The 18,775-nt window shown below is 41.9% G+C and overlaps 1 protein-coding gene across 2 annotated transcripts in view; it reads right to left on the minus strand.

Moving 5' to 3' along the window:
- The window catches only part of DMD (dystrophin), a 1,885,017-nt gene extending 1,875,375 nt beyond the window's left edge, over positions 1–9,642 (minus strand). The window contains exon 1 of one of the 2 annotated variants that reach the window (XM_060234097.1): positions 9,394–9,642. In XM_060234097.1, the coding sequence (XP_060090080.1) occupies positions 9,394–9,490 (97 nt within the window). In that variant the 5' untranslated portion in view covers positions 9,491–9,642. The remainder of the gene's footprint in view (positions 1–9,393) is intronic. The other variant, XM_060234096.1, reaches the window with a different exon arrangement.
- Between the last annotated feature and the right edge of the window lie 9,133 nt (positions 9,643–18,775).

Below are 18,775 nucleotides of genomic sequence, written 5' to 3' on the forward strand. Positions count from 1 at the left end.
CCGAGCTTATGTGGCCCTCTGGTCACCTAATGGTGGGTGGTGGGCTCTTTTGGGTTGTTTTGTTGTTATTATATGTTGACTGCTGTTTGTCTTTTCAGATGCTGGGCTTGCGGTGAGAGATGTCGCGTTCTCATCTGCGGGCATAGCGCTGTTTTCTAGGTGGCCCATTTTGCCTGACGGTCTCCGGTGGGCACCCAGCTTGGCCTCAGTGCGTGGGCTACCGTGTATTGGTTGGGTTGTCTGGGGCTGTGCTGGCCTCGGATCACGCCCCTATTGTTCTAGTAAGCTGACCTGTATCAGCCAGATCGTGTTTGCTTCCAAGTTGGGCAACCGGGCCTTTTTTAAGGGAGCTTCGGCAGGGGGGTTCGGTTGGCTCTGGGCCACCCGGTGGGGCGCTAATGCCTAAGCAGAGGCTTGGCATTGGCGGTGGCTGGAGGAGGTTTGGCCACAGGGTTTTCCAGGGGAGCACCTATGGCCTAGCACCGTCGGTGCGGTGGTCTGCAGGAACCGTAGATGGGCTAGACGGCTCAGTGCGGTGATGCAGATCACTCGGAGCCTCACCTGGTTGGATCCTTCCATGGGGATCGATGCCAGCCCAGATGGTGATGGCTGGTGGCCTGGCCGCTCAGCTACAACCCGAATACGGCGGGCTTGTGCTGGGGGCAGGGTGGCTCGCCCTTTGGACAAGGCGGGGTCCAGGTGTTGACCCCAGGGCTTGTCTGGTTCAGGTTTCACCCCCTGCCAGTTACAGTGTTATGTGTTTAATAAAGCGGCCCGGTTTTAAACCCAATTCCTGTGTCTGCCTCTTCATTCCGACTGGGGGGGCAATGTCCGGCCCCTCCCAGCCAAGCCGGCTCGCCGGCGCTCAGGCTGGGGGCCGCCTTTGCCGCCCCGGAAGGAGGGAGGGGCAACATCACCCCACATACGGGGGTTTGCGGCAGGCGCGGAGCCGGGGCTATTTAAGCCCCGGCCCCCGCTCTCCCTGCACGCAGTTTCTTTTGGCTCTCTGCCCGCCCACCCGTCCCTTTCGGTAGTACAGGCGTATGCTGGTCGCCTTATTAGGGGCCAGGTAGGAATTTTTTCATCTCCACACAATTGGCCATTGTGGGGGTGTTTTTTGCCTACCTTGTACTGCCGGTTGGTTTAGTTTGGTAATGATAATGGTTAAGGTCGCAGGCTGGAGGAGGTTTGGCCACAGGGTTTTCCAGGGGAGCACCTATGGCCTAGCACCGTCGGTGCGGTGGTCTGCAGGAACCGTAGATGGGCTAGACGGCTCAGTGCGGTGATGCAGATCACTCGGAGCCTCACCTGGTTGGATCCTTCCATGGGGATCGATGCCAGCCCAGATGGTGATGGCTGGTGGCCTGGCCGCTCAGCTACAACCCGAATACGGCGGGCTTGTGCTGGGGGCAGGGTGGCTCGCCCTTTGGACAAGGCGGGGTCCAGGTGTTGACCCCAGGGCTTGTCTGGTTCAGGTTTCACCCCCTGCCAGTTACAGTGTTATGTGTTTAATAAAGCGGCCCGGTTTTAAACCCAATTCCTGTGTCTGCCTCTTCATTCCGACTGGGGGGGCAATGTTTTGAAACTGTTTCTGCAGAACACAAGTTCACTCAGTGATCTGTCCACCTGGAAGAATGCTAGCAAGTTTGGGATCACTTTTTGTACTATTCCTGGCAGGAGGCATGATTCTATTACTACAAACTCTCTTAGTGCTCATGTTAACACACAAATATACACTCATATTCACTCAGAAGTCAATGTCCCTGGCAGAAATTAGACAGCACTTTCTATTGGGCATGGTTATACAGTTTGAAGAAACAATGGAAATAAGTTTGTTTCACCCTTTTGAAACTAAGGATGGGTGGGTTACCAAATGGCACAGATCTGCTGCAGATGAGTGGGTCACCTTGGTGAAGTTTGCAAGTTTGTTTGTTTTAAATAAAATAAAATAACAATCAATATGTCATGGTAAGCAACAAAGAATAATGTGAAAATAACATTGTTCCCTCATTATCATTCCCTAGAAACTGAATGTATGTGATGACAATTTTAGAATTTCTATCTAAACACTCTCAATTCATCATGGTAATCTGAAATCATTAACTAGGCATAATGTAAACCTAGTATGAGGGGAAATGTCCTGCTTTCTATACAGTTGTTTTGAAGCATATACATATTGACTTTGCCATCAGGTTACCAAATTTCTAGTCTCCTTTCTTAGTCTTGAAGAAAGTAATCATTATATATATGATTATATATATAAGTTATACATATAAAAACTGAGCATACCAGAAAAAATAAGCCAATTAAAATTTCATCACACAAAGTAGGTCTTCATATGCAAATTCTCACATATCTAATCACCTCTTTATTAGGCTCTTCATTCTTACAGAAAATCTCTAGTGATTAGCATCTAAATTGGGAGTTATCAAGAGTTTGTTCCTCCCTTTCTCATTCTCTCTTCCCACTTTTGGAAAAAATAGCTTTCATGAATATCTTGATGTATGATTTCCACTTCCTATAGACAAAGCAGAATTTGATTTATTCCCTGGAGCATAACTTCTGAGATGCTAAATCTTCCAGTGAGAGTACACTCCTATGTTTGTTCTGCTACTTTTAACACCCATGCCGCAGAGTGTTAAAGCTGCAGTACTGCAGTCCTAAACTGTGCTCATGACCTGAGTTCGATCCCTGGTGGAAGCTGGGTTTTCAGGTAGCTGGCTTGAGGTTGACTCAGCCTTCCATCCTTCTGAGGTCGGTAAAATGAGTAACCAGCTTGCTGGGGGGAAAGCATAGATGGCTGGGGAAGGCAATGGCAAACTACCCCGTAAAAAGTCTGCCATGAAAACGCTGTGAAAGCAACGTCACCCCAGAGTCAGAAACGACTGGTGCTTGCACAGGGGACCTTTCCTTTCCTTTAAGGAGCCAAGTTGTACTCCAGGAAACTATTTAAAATAGGGTTGCCAAGTCCAATTCAATAAGTATCTGGGAACTTTGGGGGTGGGGCCAGGAGATATTGGGGTGGAACCAGGAGCAAGGTTGTGACAAGTGTAATTGAACTCCAATGGGAGTTCTGACCATTACATTTAAAGGGACCATATTCCTTTTAAATGCCTTCCTTCCACTGGAAATATTAAAGAATAGGGGCACCTTCTCTTGGGGCTAACAGAATTGGACCCCCTTGTCCAATCTTTTTGAAACTTGCAGGGTCTTTTGAGAAGAGGCTATGCTGCAAATTTGGTGCCTTTACCTCAAAACATCCCCCCCCCCCGAGCCTCAGATACCCACAGATCAATTCTCCATTATACCCTATGGGAATTGCTCTCCATAAGGAATAATGGAATGTCCAGCAGACATTCCCCCCCCTCCAGCTTTCTGATGACTCTGAAGTGGGGGGAGAGCCTCCAAACCAGGGGATCCCCAACCCACACTTGGGGATTGGCAACCCTAATTTAAAACTGGGATATGGCACAAAGAATCACATGCTGGTATCATTCTGTGCTTGTACAGATCTTGATTTGCAGTCTCTTTCTTTTTTGCTGAAAAACACACCTGAATACAGGTGGAAGTAAGCTGAGTTCAAAGTACAACAATAATTTGTCCCATTTTTCCTTACCACAACAATCCCTTTCTCAGTACATTATAGAAAAAAACATTTTTATTGTACCATTTCAGCAACTGTGAGATCAAAATAAAAGATTCAGAATCATTCAGCTATATGTAGGATGTTCAAAGAATTTATTCCAGTTGCAAAAACTCAACAGTACCTTGGAACAGATGTTGTTTTAGCCACATCTATCTTGACATCTTCTATCAGGGGTGGCCAACGGTAGCTCTCCAGATGTTTTTTGCCTACATCACCCCTAGCCAGCATGGCCAATGGGAGGGGGCTGATGGGAGTTGTAGGCACAAAACATCTGGAGAGCCACCCCTGTGCTATACTATGCTCAGAGCCTCAGAAACATGTTTTTCCTCCACCATCATCACACAATGAGGATTTCCTGTATTAACACCATCAAAATATTGTGCAAAATAAGACCAATTTCTGATTTATTTGAACTTCCATAGTTTACTACCAAAGATAAACAGAAACTGAGTTCACGATGCACACATTTCAAGCCTATAGTTTACTCATGGTATTGTACCTTCTACACTTTCCTCTCAAATACCTTCACGTGTGCTTCAGTGTTTCCATTCTTTGCCTCTACTCTAAACCACTTATTTTTATTTTAGATACCCTTACCCTTTTTATTTATTTATTATTTATTTATTACATTTGACTTATATCCCGCCCTCTCCGCAAGCGGACTCAGGGCGGCTCACAGTATCATATCTACACAGTTAAACCAATAAAATATATAAAACCATAATTTACATTTTCCAGTTTAAAAACATATTACAATGGATGACATATTATGGATGACATGTAGCCCCACTTTGAAAGAACAAAGACAGCATCTATCCATGTAACTAAAGATATAATTAAAAAAAAAACACTTAACCCAATACCAAGTCCAACACAAGCTCATGATCCAGCTTGTCCTAAGGCTAATATAAAAAGCAAACAAATGAGTTCTTAATTGTATTACCAATATCCATAGTATCATAATGCCCCTGTATAAATTGATGGTGTGGTCTCAATTGGAATACTGTGTGCAATTCTGGGCACTACACCTCAAAAAGGATATTATAGCATTGGAAAAAGTCCAGAAAAGGGCAACTAGAATAATTAAAGGTTTTGGAACACTTTCTCCATGAAGAAAGGTTAAAAAGCTTGGGGCTCTTTAGCTTGGAGAAACGTTGACTGCGGGGTGACATGATAGAGGTTTACAAGATTATGCATGGGATGGAGAAAGTAGAGAAAAAACTTTTCTCCCTTTCTCACAATACAAGAACTCGTGGGCATTCAATGAAATTGCTGAGCAGTCAGGTTAAAACGGATAAAAGGAAGTACTTCTTCACCCAAAAAGTGATTAACATGTGAATTCACTGCCACAGGAGGTGGTGGTGGCTACAAGCATGGCCAGCTTCAAGAGGGGATTGGATAAAAATATGGAGCAGAGGTCCATCAGTGGCTATTAGCCACAGTGTGTGTGTATATATATTGGCCACTGTGTGATACAGAGTGTTGGACTGGATGGGCCATTGGCCACTGATCAGAGAAGGTTTCAAGTAGATAGAAATCTGATATTCCTTTAATATCACTAACTCTAGAGAAACAGTTTGGTGTAGTGTTTAAGTGCATAAACTCTAAACTGGGAGAACCAAGTTTGATTCCCCAATCCTTGACATGCAACTGCTGGGTGACAGTTCTTGAAAGAGTTACTCTTGCAAGAACAGTTCTTGAAATAGCTCTCTCAGCCCCACTTACCTCACAGGGTGTCTGTTGTGGAGAGAGGAAGGGAAGGCGATTGTAAGCCTTCAAAAGAAGGGTGGGTTAAAAAGTCCCTTTTTACGGCCACTGCCACCACCTCCAGTAAAATCCAGCCCCTCTATTGTGGGTTGCCTGAAGTTAACTCCACAGGGTATATCACTGTAGCATGCCAAGAAGTCAAGGCAGGTGGGTAAGAGCTTGTAGACTCTCTCAGATTAGATAGCATTTCTTTTTTACAAAACACAAACTCAAGGTACTACAGGGACAAAATCTAGATGTCCTAAGCAAAATAAACAAAAGGACAATTACTAACTAGGCACTTACAATCCATGGTATATCTGATATTTGTTAGTTGCAGGATGCCTCATTGCTGGTGCATCTATAACCTTCATTAACATCATTTCCTCTGTCATCTTTCATAGCAAAACACACAGAAGAGACAGCTCTTCTAAAATACTCCAAACCCCAACTACCAATGCACCCCAGATAAAGGAACAGCTCCCATTTTCAGGCCTCACCTCATATGTGCTCCAGTGCCTTCAGCTAATCTGAGTGTCAGGTCTTGGGGGCTCAAATCTCACCAGAAATGGACCTTTCAATTGAGAGGTGTTAGCATATCAAAGGGCTAATGTGTTTCTCTCTCAGTTGGGAAATGGTGCTATCTGTTCTAGAACTAGCATTTTTGTCCAGCCATAGGATGCCAAGGTACCTCTCCATCACCATGTCCCAGCACCTCTTGCCCCCTTGCCTCTCAATCCATCACAGGAGGATCCATAGTGAGAACAAAGATACTATGGCTGACTAAAAGGCTAACAGAGTCTGAGGACCTGGATTTCTTTGTATAAACATTGTATAAACATTCTATCATTTACATATTTTTTTAGAAAGCACCCACTATTTCACACAATGTCAATTCTTACATTTTGAGTTAGGTTTCCATTCCAGACTTCCAGTTTGGAAACTTGTTTTTTAGAAACAAAGATTACCAGATGCATTTTAGGTATGAAACAGGGAACAGGCCCTCATCATTATTTACAACGATCCACAGCTAACTGATGCTCTTAGACACTATGACAATGCAAATAAAGGATGCTTATTTGCTTGACTATAGTTGGTCCTTATTTATCTAGTTGCTTCCTTACCTTTCTAGTTCCTTCTCATACATATTTTTTCCCTCTTTTCACATATGCCCAGATGTATCTAGATCTGTTTCTCCTTCTGCTAGAATTTTACAAGTTGCATAGATTCTACAGGTTGGATGATGGTAGCAGTGAGAAACATAGGGCAGATAGTTACAGATCAGTCATTTACTAATGAATGCAGAGGCAACATAAACCAATTTCAAGATTTCCACCAGTATAGACATGCACTTGCATTTCTAAATTATCATTCTGTGCATTCTCTGTCATTATTAGAGGGGATGGATACTAGGCATCTCAATCTATTAATGTTATCAACATATTGTGAAACACAAGGACATACAAATCATGTTCTAATCTTTCTATTTTTATTTTCTCACCTGTAGTCACATGCAAAGTTTCTTAGGAGTAAATCCTGTTTAATTCAATGGAACTTGCTTTTAAGAAAACAGAAGCACAGGATCAACTATTTGCTTATTTGCTAAAAGAATCATAGATCCCAACTCTGTATCCTCTATGCATGCAGCTCTAGCCATATTCAGCTTTCAATAATTATTTTTAACATCACTGCCTATTTAGTCACAGTTACAAAATATAATTCCAAATGCTAATATATTCTAATATGTTGAAAATGAGGGGAAATGAATGAGCATTATTGGAAATAACAGAGGAGAGTGAACAAAAAGGAATAAAATTACACACTAGAATAAAACCATTTTATTTGGATGCCTTCATTTCCATTTGCTACCTCGAAGTCTTCTATACATGCACACACTGTAGTGTTTACTAGGAAAGCATCCGTTAAAGCAAAAGTGCCTGGACTAGCTGAAGCAAACTCCAGCAGCTCCAGCATTTCACAATTTGAAGGTCTGACTTCAAGCCTGATGGGATTTTTGAAAAATTATTACCATTATTGCTAGAGAAGTCAGCTTTCACATTAGGCAGCTTAACCCCATCCTTTTATGTTGGGCTCTTTATATAATCAACTGCTAGCTCCACCTAGCGTTGCCATAATTTAGTCCAAAGTTCACATGCTTATTGACAAAATGTAAGCAAAATACCAAGTCACTATTTTAAATTCAAGGGTGACAGTCTTCTGTCTGTTCATAGAGGCAAGAATTGTAAGTGAGCACTTTCTCATCTCAAGAAACTTCCAGGGAATATTTTATACTCTTTGAAAATGGACTCAGTAAAAGGAAACAAACTTATTTTAGATTATACAGACAACAATTGCTGAATCCTTTGAGACAATGAAACCTGCCCAAAGAGCATTTGAAATGGTATAGCTGTAGAACAGAAAAAAGAAACAAACCATCTTTTGTCTGAAAGGATTTATTTTTAATTCAATAAAAAGCTGAGATGGTCAAGTTATTGAATGACATGTTTTGTTTTATTTGCATTTCTAGAACAGTGTCTTAGGTCACTTCATTTCTCTGCTTTTGGATGCAGAAGCCTATTATGGTACAGTCCTACACAGAGTTACACCCATCTAAAAGCAACTGACTTCAATGGATTTAAAAGGCCATAACTCCACTACAGTTGAAATATCACTTAAGAACATATCATTAGCTGTCACAGAGACATAAAGAGACACTGCACAGTATTTAAAAGAAAGTTCTTTGATAAGATGACAAGAGTTCAAGATATACCTAATGGGCAGCCTTCCTACCAAATTACTGTACTGTTAGGCATATGGATGCTGAGTTTATTTCATATTGTTTCTCAAAAAGAGAATATGATTTACAGGACTCAAAGATCACTGATCCTGTTTAATTTCAGCACCTTTCATTTCCAAATACAACATCTAATTCAATCAATCAGTCATACTTCAAAAGATTGAAAAGGAAGAATTAATGTTGTGTGGACAATTTCCACCTATGTAACATAGACACAGCTGAAAGATTGCACTGTGGTTCAAGAAAGGGACAGGAGTGAGAAGGAAAAGCATATAGAACTGAGAAGCAGCTGATTTTAAAATAAGCTGAAACTTTGTTATAGTTCATGTGATGCTGAAGCTCATTACTCATTTCTTTTAAAGTTCCTTTAAAACAACTATCCAAACAACTACAACCTGACCCCCTGCAGACTGGAACACAAATTTAAGCATCACATTTACAAAGCATGCCATCTTAGAAACATGAAACAGTCCCACTTCAAATTATTTTGCATTTGCTGCCATTTCTCATTAGTAATTTTCAAAATTATATCTGAAAGTAGCTGATACAGACAAATTAAGAACAGTAATCAAGCAGGAAACGATAGACCCAGCTGCATAGACATCAAGTTGACAAAATCTGAACAATGTTTAGTAGATGAAACAGATGCTCGAGTTGCTGAAAGACCCTGCAGGAAAAGGATACATTTCCTTCTGATAATACAGAAGTGAATAAACAACAAGAACTTTTAAAAAAATCCTAATGGAACAGAAAACTACAAGACAGAAGCTTCACTAACAGTTGCTCATTCAGCATGCTCAATATGGTCAGCTTCTTTCCCATAAACTTATTAAATATGCCAATGTAGCCAAGTCAGACCTTGCAGCTAAACCTTTTCAGATATTTTGGGGTCGAGGGGTTGTTGGTTATGCCTTACCTGGGCTCCACAGACTTAGACAACACTTTGCTTATTAGCCTTACCCTTTCATAACAATCTGTTCTAGGTAAGGCTCTCCCAGAGGTGAGAAGCAAGCACAAACACATAATGCAACCAGAAATGCAATTCAGAAATCCATTTCGCAGAAGCAGCACTGGTTTCAGAGAGTTCCAAGACCTGAGCAACAAATCCTCTGTCACCATCAACAGAGGCTCATTCTAGCATATGCTTTGTCATGGTCAGTTTCTAATGACATTCACAGCAATGCAAAGGCTTTGATCATCCTACCTTCCATGCCAGCTGCTTTTCTTGTCACTCCATCATGCCAATAAGTTGGCTGCGGTAACAAATCAAGATAGTGCAAAACAGCATCTTTCCCCTGCATCTGTCATCTTCCTGAAAGCATTCTATTGCTGCCGACTGCTGGGAACTAGAAAGTCTATTTGAATTCCAATAGCTCCCCTTTCGCATGATTCAAGTTAGGTTAGGTGGGCATGCCTAACATGATTCTCTCCATCATTTATTATGCAGCTGCTACACTGCTGGTGTGGTAACCACTCTGACTTTATCTGATACGTCAGTCTGGCGAACCTCTACCTTAGTGCAAACACACAATGAGACACAGCAGCATCCTGCATTTAATGAGCCTGCTCTCTGCCTCAGAAAGCTGTGCATCTGCAAATCTGTTCTAAATCCTGGCGTTCATGTTCTCTCTAAGGCTGATTATTAAAGCTTGCTGTTTTTTTTTCTTAAACATGATTGTTTGGGTGGGAGGAGGGGCAATTTCCTCACTGCTCTCTCTCTCCTTTCCTCTCCCTGCCTCCTCCCCCAGGTTCTCTCTTATTAGTCTCACTTTAGTGGAATACTTACCAATTCCTAGCAAGTCACAGTATCCCTTTGTAGAAACTTTGCTCAGAAAATACTTCAGAAACACAGTACTGCAGATGGATTATTCACAGACTCAGCCATGGTTCATTATCAACACGACACCCATAGCAAAATTACATTCCTATCTGTGCATCCTAATGAATAGCTCTCTAATGAGAGAGCAGCCAATTCAAATCTAATGGAGTTTTTATACCTGCAGGTGATTTCTTGCCCATACCTGTTATTTATGCATTTTAAGCAGAAAGCAGCTTTCATGATTCTGTTAGTAGCATCTTATCTTTAAAGTGACACAGGCACAACTGAAATAAATGACAAGTGATAGATCAGGCATGCTCATTTAACACAACCTCTTAATCCCTTCCACCACCGTCACTGAACAGTTTTATTGCCTGAACAATACCAACAGCCCTCAACATTTTTAAAAAGTCTTTTTGCTATCCTTTTTTAAAGTATACATTTACTAAACAGAAGAAAATAGCATATGAACATAACTTTAAAAAAATAAAAGAAACCATGACATCCATGTTGTTGATCACTGTGCAAGCTTTTTAAAATGGTGACCTTTAAATATTTTACCACAATATTTTTGCTCTCCCTCAACAGGTTCACCAAAGCGCATGCACACCAGTACAAATAGGAATTTTAAAAGTCTGGACCTTGGATTATGAAAACAGTGCTCTGAATTAAAAAAAAATCAAGTTAGGGACAATTTTGTGTTAATTCTTTCATAAAACAATAACAAAGGGAAAAAAGAAACAGGATATGAAGTTTGCATTTGCACTGCACATGTCCTTTGTCATAGCTTCCTCTCTCGTGGAGATAAGATAATGGACAGGGCTTTTTTTTGTAGAAAAAGCCCAGCAGGAACTCATTTGCATATTAGACCACACACCCCTGATGACAAGCTAGCCAGATACAAAAAGCCCTGTGCAAAACAATGGTGACATTAGGGGGTGTGGTCTAATATGCAAATGAGTTCCGGCTAGGCTTTTTCTACAAAGAAAGCCCTGAGTAATTCTCATGTTATATTCAACTCAATGTCCAATTGAACATGAAATATAAACTCCATATTTATTCAAGTAATTATCCCTGGTTTCAATTACAAAGTGAATACACATTTGCTCTTTCTTACAAACAGATGCATACATGCAGGGTGTACACACATTAACTGGAAGGAGGTAAGGAGGAGCTTTGTCTATTTCAGAAAGTAAAGTGAGATTGTCAGTGGGCATCTAAAAGAGCACATTCAGATGGCTCTGTAGAAATTTTACCAAAAGTCAGGTTTTCGTCTGGGTTTTTTTTATTGACAATGCTATGGACAAAACCATAATTCAGACACAACTATAAAAAAACCCATTCCTCCAAGATGTTTTAAGGTCACTAGAAAGCTCCACAGCCTTGAAAGAAAAAAGAGTTGCTTCATCCATGAATTTAAGTGGCCAGTCATAAAAAAGTGTCCTAATCAAAATAACCAATAGCATATTAATTTACAGAAAGCCTTCTATAAATTTTCTGGAAGTTTCCCTTATTCTTGATTTTGAGCTTCTAGCCAAAATAACTGTGTATCAGATGCAAATTAGCTACACCAAATAAGACTTTGAGGGACAGTTGAAACACACAATGATATAAATGTGCATTATGCGCCAACAGAGAACTGCTGGAAAAAGCAACACAGGTCAATGAGAAAGATATAAATGCCAATCTGGCCCAACTTGAACTGATAGGAAGTTATTCAGGGTTACTCTCTATGGTTACGCCCCCCCATGCCGCCTCCCCTTTCCCCGTGTGCCTCCTCCTCTCTCCCCCCCATGTCTCCTCCTCAACCAGGTTTATTTTGATGCCCCAGAACTGGCGGTTGAATGCTGCTCTCCTGGGCTCTCTAAAGGCACCCCCCAACAATCAGCTGATTGGTGGGTAAAATCATGCAGTGTGCTCACTATCAGTGCTGGGGTAGATCAGCAGCAGCGGGAAGGACCATGAAGCCTGAAAGGGCGGTTGCTGCCTCTTCCCCACTTCCTTCCCATTCAGAAAGGAAGCTTTACCTGTCAATCAGCTGATCGGCAGGGGGTGCCTTTAGATAGCCCAGGAGTGCAGCGCTCAACCTCCCATTCCTGGACATTGAAATAGATCTGGTGGGGGAGGGAGGGAGGAGGAGGCTGGGGATCAGGCAAGCTAGGCGTTTGTCCAGGGGAAAGGCCGAATTTGGTGCCCCCACCCTGCCGGCATCCTAGGCAACCACCTAGTTTGCCTAGTGGGTGAGCTGGCCCTGGCTCCTGGGGTCTCACAATGCTCAATTTGTTACCATTCTCTGCATCTTGCCACTTACTTAGTTTGTCTCCTAAACATTTGCTTACAACACAACCAGCTTCAGTAAAGACTGGTTTCACATTTCATTGGATATGGGTCATGGAATGCGGCTTAATGTACAATACACCAACATGCGACAAAATGGCTAGTAGCTATGTGGGAGGGTAGATTGAGAGGAGAGCTTGACACTTATATCCTATGTTATTACATTGAGGAAAATAAGTCTTCATAGAAATGTCAAAGAGAAAGCACAAAACAGAGATTATTTCCATGTGCCAAGGAGATAAAAATATGGTTTCGTTTTCATTTCTTTCCCTCAGTCAACTAACTGGTACAGCAGATGTCTTCAGCAGGCCTCAGGATTATGGTTATTTTAGGAAATTCCCACATATTTGGGGGTGGTGCCTGGAAAGGCAAAGTTTGAGAATAGGAGGGAGCACAACAGGGATGTGAAACTATATAGTTCACCTTCCAAAGCTGTCATTTCCTCCAGGGAAATGGACATCTCTGCCTCATCTGGAGGCTGAGAACTCTACTCACAATTCAAGAGGAGCTCTATCCTAATAACATGATTCCTCCTAGCTAAAGACTGATTCCACATGTCTCTTATAGATAACAAATTAGCAGAGACAATCAAATCAGCTAATGAAACAAGATGCAGAATTTACTTGATACCATATATCTGGCACCATGGAGTAACATGCCCTTTTCGAGATTTTATATAAATAAATTAGAATTAGAATGACTACATCTGCTCCTCAGTCTGTAGCTGCATATATCAACAAGCTGATTTTGCATTCAAAGGATGAGAGGTAGCCCTATCATATAGTTGCAAAGTGTGTAGCTATAAAGTGGCTATCTAAAAAATGCTGTCAGCTTCTTTTTGTTGTCGGTTCAAGTCATTTCTGAGTTGAAAAGAGACAATAAAAGGAAGACTGACTTTGAAGGGCCCATAAATTTAGAATACATAAAAGGATTTTCTTAGTATCTGCATAGAACATTCAGAAAAAAAAGAAGTAATAGATGTTATTTCACAAAGGTTATATATAACACACAACACACAAGGGAGAGATGGGACTGATGGCCACCATTTCTTACCAAAGCCACTGGGATCTACTAGTTATCCCTTTCTTAACAGGAAATTATGAAGCTGCCTTTCCATTGAGGCAAGTGTCGGTGATATGGAGACATAATGGGAAGAAACAATACATGGATGGAATACAACTTGCTGTGATGCTTATATTGCACCTGCACAGTAATGAATTCCTAGTTCTTTCCCTATTTCTAATGCAGATAGCACAATGTTGGTTGTGCACATTGCATATAAATTATACTTAACTTTTCTGTATGTAAGCTTCACTATACATGTCTTTCTATGGGTCGCTTAGTGAGCAATTAAATGACAAAGAAACAGTATTCTGACATTTTTATATGTATGCAAATACAGATATGAACATCTAAACTTCTAAAGAACCTTATAATGAGTCAGATAGTTAACCCTTCTGGATCAGTACTGTATCCTGACTAGCAATGGTTCCTCAAAGTCCTGGGCAGAGGGTCTATCCAATGTTTGCTCTTGAAGATTTCCTTTTTTAAAGGAAGCAATGCCAGGAATTGAATATTGGATTTTTGCAGGCAGAGCATGCACTCTCATCCATGACCCACCCATGTGCCTTTCTTTCCACTAGAGCATGGCCTTGCTTGGGATTTAAACTCTGAAAAATCTAAAGAGAAATCATAGTCACTTTCACTTTTCAAAACCTTTAAAGGCATAAAATAATAAAACAAAAACATAGACAGGATCCAAAAATGGGTGAAACCGAGTAAAAAAATTACACTGGCCAGAAAGGCAGTCAAGGCAACACCACAGAAAAACCAATCAGATATTCATTGCCCTTACCCAAAATTATGATAGCCCCTATGCAATACAACAGCCATAATCAGAGTCTTATACCATCATGCCTCACAAAATGCCAGTGTTAATACCAATAAATATAATCCAAATGAAGTAATTTTAAAGTACATACTACCTTTTTGTTGTCACAATAACAATATCTGTCTATAGCCAGCTGGAATGGTTTTACTGAGTGCACCCAGTTTTACAAGAGACCTCAGAAGAACGAGGGAATGGATTTAACATGGTCTGCACAAGTAGAACAAGGCTGGGGACTTTCATCTGAGTAGACTTGAACCAGGATTCCCAAACAATCCTGGAAAAAAACTGTCGTCGATAGCCATAATCCCATCTTCCTTGGCCAAAGAAAGGGGACATGACACCAGTCTTCCAAGTAATAAGTATCCCCCCCACATCAAGTCACAGTGACTTATGGGGACTCCTGTAGGGTTTTTAAGGCAAAAATATTAATGCTATTGTCTGCCTTCATGTAGCAATCCGGGACTTCCTTGGTGGTTTCCAATCCAAAGCCAACCCTGTTTCGCTTCGGAGATCAGGCTAGTCGAGTTAGTATGAGAGCCAGTTTGGTGTAGTGGTTAAGTGTGTGGACTCTTATCTGGGAGGACTGGGTTTGATTCCCCACTCCTCCACTTGCAGCTGCTGGAATGGCCTTGGGTCAGCTGTAGCTCTGGCAGAGGTTGACCTTGAAAGGGCAGCTGCTGTGAGAGTCCAGCTGCTGTGAGAGTCCCCTACCCACCTCACAGGGTGTCTGTTGTGGGGAAGGAAGATAAAGAAGATTGTGAGCCACTCAGACTCTGGGATTCGGAGTGGAGGGTGGGATATAAATCCAATATCATGATCAACTTCATCTTCTTTTTCTTCTCTCTCATTTTTGTAAAACTGCAGACTACAATTCTATCCATGCTTACTTGAGAACAAAGCTTAGCTTACTTCAGGATTAGTCTACTCAGAACAATGTTAGTCCCGTTTTATGCAATAAGAAAAGAAGCTGTAGCTCATTCTGCTTTCAGGGACTATTTTTGACCCATTCCTCATGTTATTTGCACATTTTCAGTATTTCAATGTATTTCACTGAACCCCATTCAAGTCAATTTTCTTCAGCCAGCGCTGCAAAGTATACCAGAGGGGTTGTGGTTTCCCATATATGTTGCCCAAAGACTATGCTTTTAATAAACCACCACATTCACAATGGACTCTAATGGACTGTACAGATTGGCATCCATGTCATGCCAGTTATGAACAGCTAGCTCCTATGAACTGTTACAGTGCTGGGCCAAATCAGGCTCAGAGCACCCCTGCTTGGATTATGAAACTGCTGGTAGCTCCTGTTCACCGAGCCACAAGGACTTCAGACTGTGCTTCACCCACCCCCACCCCCGACTGCACATTCACAGCAGACAGACAACTGCAGCCCTGTCTTCACAGAGACAAGACTAGCAGCAGACCAAGGGGAAGCCATGCTCCTGGAGGTTCTCAAACAGGACAACATATTTTACTGTAGCAGTCATAAAGAAGCTGCTCTCACATGTCCTGCATTCCAGCACTCTTGCATAAGTTTTAGTTATGTAAATGCAAGCTACCCAGCCTAAAAGAAAAGAGTGTCTGTAGTACTTGCAGATGAACAAAAGACTCTTCCTGCCACACTATTCAAGAAATCACTTCTGTCAATAGATCATTGTTGGACTGCTTTTTCACAATCAGCCAGATCCTATCATCCATCTCCTCTGTTCCCAATTCCTTTGTTTTCCCTATGTCTCCCCAAGAGGTGTCACAATAGCAAACATTAGACCTTGAATTGTCCAACATCGTTTTCTTTGTCTTAGTATATGATTCACTCAGAGAAGTAATTATTATTCTCTGGGTGCTTTTGTCAAACTTCCTGGGTACTATTGACCAAACAGGTAATCTCATCACGAGACCCTGCCTCAGGTCATAAAATTGGTTATTTAAGGCAGACCACTCTGTCATTCAGAGGTGACTCTTTCTATGCCCCTATCTTTCTGGAAGACAGGTAAATTTATTTCAGAAGATATTCCTGATCAGTTTGGGTCCATTATTGTGAGTGATGGTCATCTCACACTACCCCACACCCAACCTCTGCTTCTTTCCAGGACCAGTAAAGTATAACCCCTCAATAATATCTCCTGCTAATGCAAATGTATCTGTCTTTAAATATCTATTTTTCCTTGTTCTGAATTGCTTGTGTTGAATGTGTGTCATTATCTTGTGTGCTTGAGTTTTCTTAAATAAAAATAATTTGCTTTAGACACCAGATCTCATAATTGACTCTGGGGCTCCTGGGAAATACTGACTCTGGTAAACACAGGTTATTGATCCCATGATATTTTTGCCATCTTACCCACCTAACCAAAATCTCCCAAATTTGTTTTAAAAGGCAATTTGGCTAACATATACTAATGAACTTATCAAGGGGGAAAAACATCGGGTTAGGCAGGACTTTTTTTTTAAATCAAGAATGCACAGGAACACAGTTCCAGCTGGCTTGGTGTCAGGGTGTGGGGCCTAATATGCAAATGAGTTACTGCTGGGCTTTTTCTACAAAAAGAAAATCCCCTGGGGATAAGTATAATATGGTTTTTGCAAGTAAAATGAGGATAAAGTTCTTCCTGGGAGAAAGCATATCTGCGCAGACGCCAAAACAGCCCTTGAAAAGTACCCATTCAAGTTCCAGCAATAGGTTGCTAAGTCCAATTCAAGAAACATTTGGGGACTTTGGGGGTGGAGCCAGGAAACTTTGGGGGTGGAGCCAGGAGACATGGGGGTGGAGCCATAAGCAAAGTTGTGACAAGCACAATTGAACTCCAAAGGGAGTTCTGGCCACACATTTAAAGAAACTGTACACCTTTTAAATGCCTTCCCTACATTAGAAATAATGAAGGATAGGGGCACCTTCTTTTGGAACTCATAGAATTGGACCCCCTGGTCCAATCTTTTTGAAACTTGGAGAGCATTTTGAGGAATCAGATGCTATGCCTCTACCTCAAAAAACAGCCCCTCCAGAGCCCCAGATACCTCCAGAAACAATTGTCCATTATATGGGAATCGATCTCCATAGGGAATAATGACATGCCCAGCAGACATTTCCTCTCCTCCCCCACCGTTTCTGATGATTCTGAAGTGGGGGAGGGCCTGCTCCCACTTGAGAATTGGCATCTCTACTCATGAGTTGCTGAACTTCCAACTTCTTCAAAATAACACAGAGCAACCAAAGGTTCAAGTTTACCTTTCCTATACAAACGACCCCTGAAAAGATTGTGCAATCAACGGAGGGTCTGTGCTGCTTTCACAGTCACTGGGAGCAGCCATGTTGTTCTGCCTGCTCCCCCCGCCCCCATTCAGCCTTAAAGACACTGACACACCACCCCAAGAGGAAGTCTTTCCAAGTGGAGTATGAAGCCTCTGGAGATGGAAAGGCACATGGTGGCTGTGGGGCATGGCTTCCCCCCACTGACCAGGTGACTGGGAGCGGGAAGGAGTTTGGGAAAGCAGGAAAAACCCTGCTGGAACCTGGGGATTGGCAAGCCTATCCAGCAACCATCATTCTACTTTGGAGGGGATGCCATTCAGTGCTTGGGGATTGACAGTGCTAGTCTACCCAGATGTAAACCTCATTTTATTCAGTGAGGCTTACTGCACAAAAGGGATTTAACTTATTAAACTTTCAGACACAGTCTTTGATCCATTCATTCCCTTAGTTTATTTGCACCCTTGCAGAACTTCAGTGTATTTCAATTGGGCAGTGTATTTCAGTGGGGCACGTTCAAATAAATTGTCTTCAGTTTGTGCTGCAACATGTGCCAGTTGCTGGCAGCAAGTCTACAGGGAATTTGGGATGTCTGCAGCATTAACACATTAATCCTGGGATTGGTTCACCATAATCACTGCTATTTATTATGGTAAGTTGCCTGACTAACTCATTCATGATGAAAATCACAGCATACCATCCCTCTCTTAGTTTACAGGATCCTTTAGAACAGGGGTGTCAAACTCATTTGTTATGAGGGATGGATCTGACATAAATGAGACCTTCTCGGGCCAGTCCTCAGGCCAGGCCATGTGTGTACTTATTTAAGATTAGGTAGCAGAGATATAAACTTTATAAAAGACACAAACACAATTAAAGATTTTTTTTAAAAAAAAACTTAAAACATGCTTAAAACATTAGCATGTGGTTTTAAAGGTGCTTTCATTGTATTTCTCCCATGGGATCCAGTGACCTGGGCAAAGGAAGCTTTCCTTCTTTTCCCAGGGAACCAGGAGGGGGAGGAGCCTCAGCCAATAGAGAAAATAGAGGCTCCTGTGTGATTGAGCAAGCCTGGCAAAGCAAGTTGTTATGCAGAAGGAAGCAAGAGAGAGGGAGAAGGAAGCAGGTGACAGCCAGTTGCTCAGGGACCTGATAGGAACCCTCTGGGGGCCTGCTTTGGCCCCCAGGCCCCATGTTTGACACCCCTGCTTTAGAAGATAAAACAGGAAAAAAAGGAGTAGCAATCTTAGCTCCTTGGTGGAATGGCAAGATGAACAAACATAAGGAAAAAATCC

The sequence above is a fragment of the Heteronotia binoei genome, chromosome 3 (genome assembly GCF_032191835.1).
Source record: "Heteronotia binoei isolate CCM8104 ecotype False Entrance Well chromosome 3, APGP_CSIRO_Hbin_v1, whole genome shotgun sequence".
In the NCBI taxonomy this organism is placed as follows: domain Eukaryota; kingdom Metazoa; phylum Chordata; class Lepidosauria; order Squamata; family Gekkonidae; genus Heteronotia; species Heteronotia binoei.